At 42.3% G+C, this 12,295-nt stretch overlaps 1 protein-coding gene across 8 annotated transcripts in view; it reads right to left on the reverse strand.

The window, feature by feature from the left end:
* MYPN (myopalladin) overlaps nt 1-12,295 on the reverse strand; it is a 389,049-nt gene that overhangs the window by 112,618 nt on the left and 264,136 nt on the right. For all 8 annotated transcript variants that reach the window (XM_029609689.1, XM_029609690.1, XM_029609692.1 and 5 more), the window contains one exon: nt 6,783-6,899. In XM_029609689.1, the coding sequence (XP_029465549.1) occupies nt 6,783-6,899 (117 nt within the window). The remainder of the gene's footprint in view (nt 1-6,782; nt 6,900-12,295) is intronic.

A 12,295-nucleotide genomic window follows, 5' to 3' on the forward strand; every position in this document is an offset into this window, starting at 1 on the left:
GGGCTTGCAACACAAGATTTAGATTCCATAAGGGGATAATGGGTTGCAACCTTTTCACAGTCCTCAAAAACTAGAACACATCCAGATGAGCCTCTATGGAGCGCCCCACTATGGGCCCCCAGTAGCAGGCTAGAGCTGCAACCTGCACCTTCAAAGAGTTCAGCACCAGTCCCTTATCCAGATCACCCAGAAGAAAAGCCAGGATACAAGGTACAGGAGTTCACCAGGGAGACTCTGCACTGGACTTGCAGAACTGATTGAATAGGCAGCAGACTCAAATCTAAGCCAAGGAAGTGGACCACTTCCGAGACTTCAATAGCGTGGCAATTACTGCTGAAGAATACTCCTTGTGGAGCCATCTCCGTTCAAAAGCCAGGCTGTAAGACAGAATGGAGCCAGGTTGTCCGTGAGAATAGGCCCTTGAGCCAATAGGTCCCATGCCTTTGGGAGGTGGAAGGGCTGGTCTACCTGAAGCCAGAGTAGATCCATGTACCAAGTTCTGCACAGCCAGTCTGGTACCACAAGACTGACTTAGTTGCTTTCTGACTCTATGCATCATAGCAGTCTGCCCTTGAGCACCTACAGAGGAAAGACGTATGAGAACTGCCTCTCTGGCCAGGGCTGCACCAGGACATCGATCCTCATTGTCTCTTGCTCTCTTCTTTGGCTGAATAAACAGTCCACCTTCGCATTCCGCTGGGTCATCAAATCTACCTGAGGTCGACCCCACCTGTGACAAATCCCATGAAAGGCATCTGAGCTCAGCTTTTATTCCCCAAGCTTTAGCAGGCTTAGACTGAGAAAGTCGGCCTGGACATTTTCCTGGCTGCCAATGTGCTCCACCAAAAGTAGCTGGATATTCTTCTCTGCCCATGGGAATAGGAGGGACATCTCCACTGGGACTCCTTTACACTTGGGTACCCCCGTTCACATATATTACCGCCGTGGCGTTGTCCAAGAGGACCCAAGAGACCCTTCTGGGGTACTAGGAGAAATGCAAGGACAGACAGTTGACTTGCCCTGGTATCCAGTTGGTTGATGGAACACGAGTTCTCCTCTGGAGACCAACTCCTCTGGGCCATCTGATCCTGTCAGTGAGCCCCCCAGCCTAAGAGGCTCACATCTTTCATGTCCAAGATCCAGGCTGGAGTGACTAGGCTGACTCCTTCAACAAATGGGAGGGAACCAGCCACCAACAAAGCGACTGATGCACCGACTTCTCAGCAAGAGCTGAACCCTGTAGTCCTGCAACTGTGGGGACCATCACCTCAGGAGAGACATCTGAAGAGGGTGCATGTGAGTTCTGGCCCATGGCATCAGGCCAGTGTCGCCACCATCAGGCCAAGCACATATTAATAATCCCACATGGAAGGGATCAGGAACACCAGAAAAGCCTGGATCGGAATGAGTATCTTACGCACCCTGTCATCCATGAGAAACATTCGTCTCACCCATGTGTCAAACTGTACCTCCAAGTACTCTAGGCACTGCATGGGCTGAAGGGAATTTTTGGCAAAATTAACCGAAGTCAAGCTTTCTAAAAACAGCACCTCTGAATAAGTCCCTTGCTCCGCCACCGCATAATAAGGTGTGCAGATCAACCAATCATTGAGATATGAATGGACTGTAGTCCCCTTGCGCCAGAGGGCCACTTCCATCATGACCATCACCTTGGAAAAAACCTGCAGTGTAGTCATATGACTGAAGGGCAACACTTGGAAATGAAAATGTTCTCAAAGTATACAAAACTGTAGATAACTCTGATCCCTGTACCGAATGGGAATATGCAGGTAGGCTTCCGACAGTTCCAGTGAGCCCAGGATTTTCCCTTGAATAATGCAGTGAGAACAAACCACAGAGTTTCCATTTGAAATTGAGGGATCTACAGACAGATCCAGTAAAGGACAGAAATAATCATCCTTCTTGGGTACCACAAAATAAATGAAATAACATCAGCGAACTCGCTCCATGGGGGTTACAGGACCCATGGTCTGCATAAACTGCAGTTTCAGCAAATTGTCACGGGCTGCTCACTGCTTGGCCAGAGCAGGACAGGGGGAGATCATGAAGATGTCTCGAAAATAAAGAGAATCCCGCGTGGCCTGCGCATAATAAAGGAGCCATTGTTATATGCAGACCAAGAGGATTTTATTCAGAAATGGAATGCGGTTTTAAATAAATGTTCGTATGACTTAATGGTGCTAATAATTGAGCGAACTCAACAGACGTTAGATACAATACAGGGGGAATTGGATATACAATTGAAAGCATTACAGGAGGGCACACAGAAAGAGGTATTGGATAAACAGATGGAACAAATACAAGACCAAGTGGATAAATTCAAAGGGGAAACTAGAGATCAAAGGTTAATAAGTTCCTGCGTGATCAAACTGACTATACCAAAGGGTCAATGTAGGTCCAAAGCACAGCTGGAGTGGATTATCTCCAGCACCCACTGATTATAACCACTGATGGGTAGTTATGTGGATAATAGGAATGTACATGGAAAAAAATGTAATTTCATTTTGAATTTTGAATTTTTATTTTACATTTAGGTTTTGGTTTGTTTAAATTTTATTTCATTTTGTTTTATTTGTTGAACCAAAATGAACATTTAATTAAAAAAAAGAAAAAATCCCAAAAGAAATAGCTCCATTCCTCTGGGGTCTTCAATGTAGAAAGCACCAGAAGTGATCCTCAGTGGCTCCTGCCTGCTGGCTCCTGGTTCAAAAATATTACCATTTTGTTGTACAGCCATTCATACAACCATACAGGAAAATGGCATTGACCTCGGGGCCAGCCAGTGCTATTTTCAAATTGGGAGTTGGCAAGGCAAGAGCAACTGGAGATCACTTCTGACCCTTTCTACATTGGAGACTTAAACAGATGGGGTAAGCATGGTCTTAGGATGGGTAAGGAGAAGCTTAGGGGAAGGCAACAGCAGCATTTCACATCTGTTAGCATTTCTTTTTCGCTAACTTTCTCAAATGAAAGTAAAAAAAAAATTCAGGGTGGCGAATTTGTTTAGTTTTTAAACGAAATGACACATGAGTATTTTGCCACATTTTTTATTTTGTTTAAAATGAATGCACACCCCTAATGAATAGGCTTTCACTGGCAACCCTTCACAGAGGAAGGATAATACTAATTGTGCTAGTGTTTGGAGAGAGTGAGATTGCTAGCTCTTCTGCCTTATCTGCCTGCTGTACTGTCCAGAGTTTTATCAGAGTGGACAGTCTGCTCCTTTGACTCAGAGAAGATTAACAGGGAAAGTACTTACTGTGCATGGTGAATGATGATGGATGTGCAGCTACTTCTAACAAGTGAAATGCCTCAAATGACGAGGTTTCGATTTATACTGGAATATCTTGGAAAAATGTCTGAAAGGTGGCTGTAAATTTTATTTATCAAATCTACCTTGTTCTTTTACTACAGTCCTTGGGAAGAAACTTGGATGTGCAGGTTTTGGTTCTTGCCAGAAGTAAAAATGGCATGTTGACCCTCACCACAGAGTCTAAAGCTCAAATAGCGAAGTGCTGAAAATCAAATTTTGTTCACACTTGAAGTATTTGGACTCTCCCCTTTAAAACAGGGCTACAAAAGGAAATTCACTGACTTTTGTTCAGTAATCCGAGGAAACTCATAATATAAATTTGTTAACATTGTTCCACCGAGGACAGTATCAGATAACTATTAGAAAAGATAGAACTTTGTAGAAGGTTTTGAAAATTCCAAACAATTCTTGGTGCCATTCAAATTGTATACTCCCCTCCAAAAAATGCTTTAATTGGTGGCTCAATTAACCCAATACAGGATATCTACTGGCTTTGGGCCTGACTCACTAAGGCATTTCTCCCATTCTGTGTCTATGGGAAAATGCCTTGATGAATCAGCCCTTTGTTAGATAGTCTCCATAGGTTTGTGGACAAAGGGGTGGATGCTGCGCTAATTCTGGAAGATTTATCCATTGCATTTGATTCAGTGGATCATCAAACTTTGTTAGAACATTTAAGATCCATTGGGATATGAGGGATTTGCCTGAGATTGCTTGAGTCTTATTTAAAGGATAGATAACAGAAACTTGCCATGGGAGGTTTGACCTTCTTCTCCTAGCCACTTAGATTTGGTGTACCATAGGGCTCAGCTTTAACTCTTACCCTTTTTAATTTCTATATTCAACCCCTGGGTTAGCTGATCCTTAACTTGCAGATGATTCCATTTATATTTGTACATGATGTTCAAATAATTAGTCCCATTGGTCAAGAGAGAAGATGAATTACAAAAAATGAATTACTGTATACAAGAAATAGCCTCACAAATACAGGCTCACAAGCTAATGCTGAATTCAGCAAGGACTGAGGTGCAGTAGGTCTGGAGATCTTATCTATCTTTGTAACCTCCAGTGATTTATTTAGATGGGACTCATCTGCCTATTTCTGATTGAGACTGCATTTTGGGGGTGGTTGTCACTTATTTTTTAAAGCTGGATAGACACATTACTGTTACTCATTGTCTTACTGAATTTGGAGATAATGAGATAATCATCCCACTATGCACCACCAGGGTCAGCCTTTTTCTAGCTCATCCTCCTGGATATGTTCTGGTGCTGTGTGACATGCCAGGGAGTGGCCTCTTCATCCCAATAAAATGAAAACTAGTTTAGGTAAAAAAAACAAAACACTTTTGTGCAAAGTTTTGGTTGCTCACATGTAGTTGATGTATCCAATGTGTGATGACAGAATGAGAGTGAATGGTAATAGGGGCATGGCATTTTCACTTTTGCTGTGCTGTCAGTTAAAATGTCTTTATTTTTTATTTTTTGCATCTCTAAGACTGATGAGAGACCTGGAACAAGTTTGTTTGAATAGAGCACCTCCCTTCTCTATTACATCCAGAGGAATTCATGGACATGAGGAAATCTTCAGGGTTGGAGGAGAACCCTAATGGGTAACTTGAGGCTGGGTGGTTGTCACCAGTGTATGAATATTTTTCTTTATCTGTTTTGTCTTTTCTTCCATGGAGGCTAGCATGTGGTTATAAGGTTGTTTTCACATACTGTATCTGCCATGCTGGTGTGACAGGTGCTGTTGTACCTTTTTTTTTTTTTGCATGCCATATTTCAGCCTGGTACTTGTGCTTCTGTCTTTTATACCTGTGTGCTCTGTTATCAATTTGATTTTGTCTTTTAGGAGCAGCTTGTGGTTGTATGCACCTTGTGAAGGAAATGCACATGATCTGTGAGTGCAGTCTCATTTATCTATAGTGTATGCTCTCTTTTGCTACATTATCTTTTGTCTTCATGCAGTGTACCTTTTTTTCTTTCATGTAAGTTTTCATATCTTACTGGTTCAAGGTTTTTTCCAGCACTTTTGATCTCAGGTAGTTTACAGTTTGTTTGCTTTTTCTTTTGTCTTTTTTTAGTATATGCTGCTTATGTATCTCACTCTGCAAAGGCTTGAACTCCTCTGTTCTGAGTGGTACATTTTTTTTTTTTTAATCAGGGGAGGATATTAGTGGACTATCTATGCTGGCTTCACCTCCTGTGCCTGAAATATCTTGAGTTAGCTGTGCCAAATATCTTTTTGAACATTACAAATATCTCCTGAGTAGTCCCTTTACAACAAGGCTATTTCACAAGCCTTCAATATGCTGAGATATCTGCCCTTTGGCCGCAGTGCTAAAAAACAGTCGGGGTGAATTGAGTCCTTAGGGAACATAGTGCTGCAACCTCATTTCCATATGAAAATAAAGTCACAGAACTATTAAGCTACTGCGTGGGCTGATGATTGTATGGCTGTAAGTCAGTAATTACCAGTTTTGGTAATTCATAAGTTTAACAAATATCAATATGAACCCGAAGAAACAGACAAAGCATGTCCGTGATTTACACCACATACTTTACCATGCTTTGCACTGTTTAGTCTTCCTCCTTCTCTTCTTTATACAACTTATTTTTACCATGCAACTAGTTGCCTGCAGTGCTGTATAGATACAACTACGAGACAGTCCCTGCTCTATAGAGCTTACAGTCTAGTCAAGACACACAGACGAGGCAGTTAAGAGGTTTCTGGAAATGCTTGTTTTACAGTAAACATGATAAAATCAACAAGGCTGTGTTCAGGAAGAGCCAGTGTTTAAGATTTAAAAGCAACCTCAAATAAAGGGAGTTTGAGACCAGCTTGAATATGGACAGAGAAGGAACCTCAGGGAGGTTGCTCCAGGCACATGGTGCAGCCAGATGAAAACAGCAGAGGTAGGAGTTGGTTGGAGAACACAGATAAGCGCAGCTTACTTGATGCACAGAGATCACAAGGAGGAGTGAAGGGGAGATAAGAGAGGAGAGGGATTGAAGAGCTACAGAATGATGGCATTTCTAAGTGAGTAGCGGAAGCATAACCTGGATGTGTAAGTGAATGGGGAGCCAATGTAATGATTTGAAAAGAGGGTTTACATGGTCATAGTAGCACTAGAGGAGGAGGAGGAGAAGTCATATAGATTAATTTTGAATAGACTTAGTAAAAACTGATGGTTCAGTGGAAGATCCATGAGAGGCAGGTTGCAGTAATCTAAGCAGGAGGGGATGAATGAATAGATAAGAGTTTTGGTGGTGTGTTCATACAGGAAGGGACACATTTTGGTGATGCTATAGAGAAATGACACATTTTAGCAGTTCTTTGGAAGTGTACAGAGGAGAGAGAGAGAGAATTTGCATGCTGAGAAAACTTGTAGTATGACACTGTTACCCTCAGAAATTAAAAAAAATGATGCCATTTATTTCTCACCTCTCACAGTAAGATGAGCAGTGCTAGACACTGTGCCATATTTGTTGCTTGCAGTGCATGTAAAAGTCCCAGAATCTTCAGAAAAGACTTCAGTGATTACTAGCGTGCAAATCTCCTCTGAGGGAACAGAAGAAAGACCATTACTGATTAAACACAGATCCTGCAGAATAAAGAATTAAATTAGGCTATGTTAGTCCTTGATCATAATAAAGAATGGTGTGCCTGCTTTATAATATGAATAGTAGGTGGGTTGTTTGACTATTATCTTGGTTATCTACGTATCCAATTTGCATTTTATTTAGAAGATATTATTATGAAATTACATATAAATAGATTTATATGTTTGCTTTACTGTAATATGGTTCAAGATCTTTGTCTGTAGGCATATAACAAATAAACTAGATGTATTAATATGTAGCAACATATTTATTCATTTTTTCCAGTAAAGAATGTTTCTTACTACACCACATTTTCACCCTAGGGTTTAATATCTGTTATATTATATATGCTGTATTATTATTATTATATATGACAAACATGAACTTAAAGATGAACCAGAATCAATTAGATCTGAATGATCAGAATCAGCTGATGCAGTATAAGCACTAACGGATCAATTCAAACCTTCAGTGCCTTCCTGTACCTCTTGCACTCAAGGGATTTATATACTGAAAATGATTTAATCAGCCTATCAGACTGGCTAATCAGTTTGCCTGTTTTGACGTTTTCCAGCATGCCATTCTTAATGAGAAAGTAGGAAATATTGGCCTTGAAGGTCTGAATCATAAAAATATCCAGTGATTGCATCATCATTAACAATAATATTCAAGATGGTCAGGCTATGGTGGGATTTTGATGATCACAATTCAAAATTACTTATGGATTACTTATTTCCAGATATATTTCTTGGCAGTTCTGAATCACAATCCACAAAAATCCCACCTACTAGCAAACACCTGGATTTAGATCAGAATTTACTCTCCACCTTAATTCTCTGTACTACATCTTCCTACTGATCAAAGAGGGGCACATGTTTGAAAGAGCTGAGAGGGGCAGCTCAGTAATCATCTTCCATCAGGCAACTCCCCCAGTCAAAAACCAGAATAAATGCATCCTGAGTAGTTGGAGTCCCATCAGCCATCAGTTCCATCTCTGTGAATGGAGGAATCCTCCAATATTGGAAGATCAGATAGCCTTTTTCAACACTTTGAATTTGTTGGTGGAGGGCGGCGGCCAGGGGAGCAGTTCAAGAGATCTTCCATTCTATACAATAATACCACTTTAGGAAGCATACAAGTTATCAGCACATCTGAGCTCCACTGTACTGTCTAAGCACAAGGTTGCATGCATTCCCTAGGATATTTAGATGTCTGAAGAAAGTATGTGTATATCTATTGTCCTACGCATACATAACAATAATTTTGAAATTCAAATAAATTATTAGTACAGGTTGGACAGGTACACTAGCTGAAAGGGAGTTCCTTGTCCTTCGAGGTTTACATTGCATTACATTATTATACGCGTTAGATCAGAAGAGGACAAACTATGGCCCATGGGCAAAACCTATCCATCTTCTCCTTCTTTGTGGCCCACTCACCTTGCCTGCATTTGCTATTGGATCCAGCCTGTTGCCCCACCAACATCCTCTTGCAGCCTGCCATACATCATCAGCGATAGGCTATAATGATGTGCTGACATATGCAATGTTGGGCCATCATTGATGGCAGCTGTCTGCCCAGGGAGGCTGTTGGAGGATAGCGGCATTGTGTCAGCAGCATGGTGGGAATGGGCTGGTTGGCATCAATATCTTTCCTGATTGGCACAGATTGGCATAATCCTACATACTGTATATACTCGTGTATAAGTCGAAAAATGTTACCTTCAAAAATGGTCCTTAAAATCACAGTTATCTTATCAATTGGTCAATCTACATAGTGCCAGTATGACAGCACTTGCAGTAGTGCAGGCATGTCCTCCTCCCTCCCAAGCCAGGGTCTGATTGGCACACTTAGAACCACGTGGCTCAAAGCGCATGGGGGAGGAGGGAAGATGTGCCTGAACAACTACAAGTTCGTCATCATCCTCATAGCGGCAACAAGGGATCCAGAGGAGTTGTGGGGGAGAAGCTGTCCTACCGCTAACTAGAAGACCATGGGGGAAGAGAATAGGTGTTCCTGAGCAAGTTCCGTCATTGTTCAGATAGCAGCGGATGAGTTAAGGAATTGGGAGGGAGGATTCAAATAGGAGGGTCAATCATAGGGGAGGACGGGAAAGGTTCAAACAGGAGGGACATCCATGGGGGAGGGAGGGAAGGATTCAGAAAGCAGGGACAGACATGGGGGAGGGAGGGAAGGATTCAGAAAGCAGGGACAGATAGGGATGTGAATCGTGTCCTCGATCGTCTTAACGATCGATTTCGGCTGGGAGGGGGAGGGAATCGTATTGTTGCCGTTTGGGGGGGTAAAATATCGTGAAAAATCGTGAAAAATCGTTAAAAATCTAAAAATCGCAAAACCGGCACATTAAAACCCCCTAAAACCCACCCCCGACCCTTTAAATTAAATCCCCCACCCTCCCGAACCCCCCCCAAATGAGTTAAATAACCTGCGGGTCCAGCGGCGGTCCGGAACGGCAGCGGTCCGGAACGGGCTCCTGCTCCTGAATCTTGTTGTCTTCAGCCGGCGCCATTTTCCAAAATGGCGCCGAAAAATGGCGGCGGCCATAGACGAACACGATTGGACGGCAGGAGGTCCTTCCGGACCCCCGCTGGACTTTTGGCAAGTCTCGTGGGGGTCAGGAGACCCCCCACAAGCTGGCCAAAAGTTCCTGGAGGTCCAGCGGGGGTCAGGGAGCGATTTCCCGCCGCGAATCGTTTTCGTACGGAAAATGGCGCCGGCAGGAGATCGACTGCAGGAGGTCGTTCAGCGAGGCGCCGGAACCCTCGCTGAAGACAACAAGATTCAGGAGCAGGAGCCCGTTCCGGACCGCTGCCGTTCCGGACCGCCGCTGGACCCGCAGGTTATTTAACTCATTTGGGGGGGGTTCGGGAGGGTGGGGGATTTAATTTAAAGGGTCGGGGGTGGGTTTTAGGGGGTTTTAGTGTGCCGGCTCACGATTCTAACGATTTATAACGATAAATCGTTAGAATCTCTATTGTATTGTGTTCCATAACGGTTTAAGACGATATTAAAATTATCGGACGATAATTTTAATCGTCCTAAAACGATTCACATCCCTAGGGACAGACATGAGGGAAGGATTCAGACAGAAGGGACAGACATGAGGGAGGGAGGGGAGGATTCAGACAGCAGGGACAGCAATTAAAATAATGACATCTTACCCTCAGAAAAAAGAGTGCTGAGAAGAAAAAGAGAACATCTTACACCACATCACTGAAACTGAAGGTTATAGAAAGTGCAAAGAAGGCCAATAATTGTGTAGCTGCAAAAGAATTTGACATTAGTGAGAAACTCATCAGAGATTGGTGAACAAATGAAGAAAACCTGCTAGAAATGCCAAAGTCAAAGAAAGCCTTACGTTTCAAAATTGCGCCTTTTGAAAGAATGGAAAAGGATTTGAATGACTGAGTAATGGAATGCAGACAGAATGGCTATATTGTGACTCGCTCAAGCATTAGGATTTGTGCCCTTCAAATGGCAAAAGAAGAAAAATATTCAGTGATCAAAAGTCTGAATGAATTCATAGCATCGTCTGGTTGGTGTTTGTGGGTCATGAACCGATATGGATTGTGCCTTTGTCAACACACAAAGATTTCACAGAAACTGCCTAAAGAGCTTGATGAAAATATCTGTTCATTCCACAAATTCATTATTCAGCAAAGAATAAAGAATCATTTTGATATGAATAACATTGGTAATATGCCTGGCAATCAATGCCTGTAACTGCTGTTGGTGAGAAGACCATACTTATAAAAGACCCATTTCATGGTGGCCCTGTCTTGCCTGACATATGGCACAAAAATGTGTTCGGTGGTAATATTCAAGAGGAAAATGATGCTGAAGAACCTAAAAATTCCAGCAGGCCTAACTGTTTGGGTTCATCCTAAAGGCTGGATGGATGAGGAGGGAACAAAATGGTGGCTGTGCGATGTGTGGGATAGGCGACCAGGCGCAGAGCTAAGAAAACGACCATCACTATTGGTGTGTGATATGTTCTGCACACATATAACAGAGGATGTGAAGGATGATGCAAAGAAAATGGCGATCACTTTAGCAGTGATTCCAGCAGGTCTGACATCAATGCTCCAGTCATTAGATGTCTGTCTCAATGAGCTTTCAAGGACCAATTGCGGCATATGTGGCAACAATGGATGTGTTCTGGTCAGGCAAAGTTAATGAAAGGAGGGAACCTGATGAAATCAGATACTGATTTGGTAGCGAAATGGGTAAAGGATGCTTGGGAATCAATTCCACCGGAAATGATCAAGAAGTCTTTCCTGAAATGTGGCATTAGCAATGCTATGGATGGATCAGAAGATGATGCCATCTATGAAAACAAAGACGAATCATCATCAGATGATGATTCAACAGATGGAGCCATCAAAGACAACATTTACGCTGATGGCAGCACCAAAGAACAGTTCCATGATTTATTCAGACATTCTGATAATGAAGAATTGGATTTGGAAGGATTTGCATAAAAGAGAAGGATTCAAACAGCAGGGACAGCCATGGGGAAGGGAGGCAAGGATTCATACAGCAGGGATATTTTCTTTAGTTGCTAAATGTTGTTTCTTATGAGACACTTTATTCTGCTTTTAAAAAATAAAAGTGATTTTCTTAAGTTATCGATTTGTTTCTTAGTATGATTTCACTATTTTATAAGCCCTCCTTGACTTATCCATGGGTGACAGATAAATCTTGATTTGGGGGCCCCCCAAAAAAAATACCCTCGACTTATACATGAGATTGACTTATACACTAGTATATATGGTAATTGCCATTAGCAGATGAAAAAAAGGAGAGGTCCCAGAACCTCTATCAGAGCCCATCCCGCCAGTGGCCAAAGAGGCATGGAGGTCCCCAGCAGCAGAAGAAGTGGCTGAGAGTGAAAGAGAGAGAGAGAGAGCTATGTGAATGAGAGACAGGGATAATGTGCATGAAAGATAGTCAGAGATAGGTATGTGAGTGAGAGAGAGCTTTAAGGGGACTCTCACCCCTGTCCTGCCTAAGGTGCTTCAAGGGGCCCCCTCCCTACTCAAAGAACTCCAAGAGGGACCACCCCTCAGCCTTGCTACAAATCAGAGCCAATAATGTGGCCCCAGTTAACAAAAAGTTTGCTAACCTCTTCTTTAGATTAGTCGCCATCCTCCAAAAAATGACTCAAGATGGCATACAACAGAGCATCATCAAAATCACATCATTATATATAGCACATAAGTACAATAACATATAAATATAAAACATATACATCAATTACTTTAAATATAACATGCACATCTGCCAGGATGTTTTAAAATATAAGTGATGAAACAAAAATATTCCTCTTTACAT

This window comes from Rhinatrema bivittatum, chromosome 7 (genome assembly GCF_901001135.1).
Source record: "Rhinatrema bivittatum chromosome 7, aRhiBiv1.1, whole genome shotgun sequence".
NCBI classification, from domain to species: domain Eukaryota; kingdom Metazoa; phylum Chordata; class Amphibia; order Gymnophiona; family Rhinatrematidae; genus Rhinatrema; species Rhinatrema bivittatum.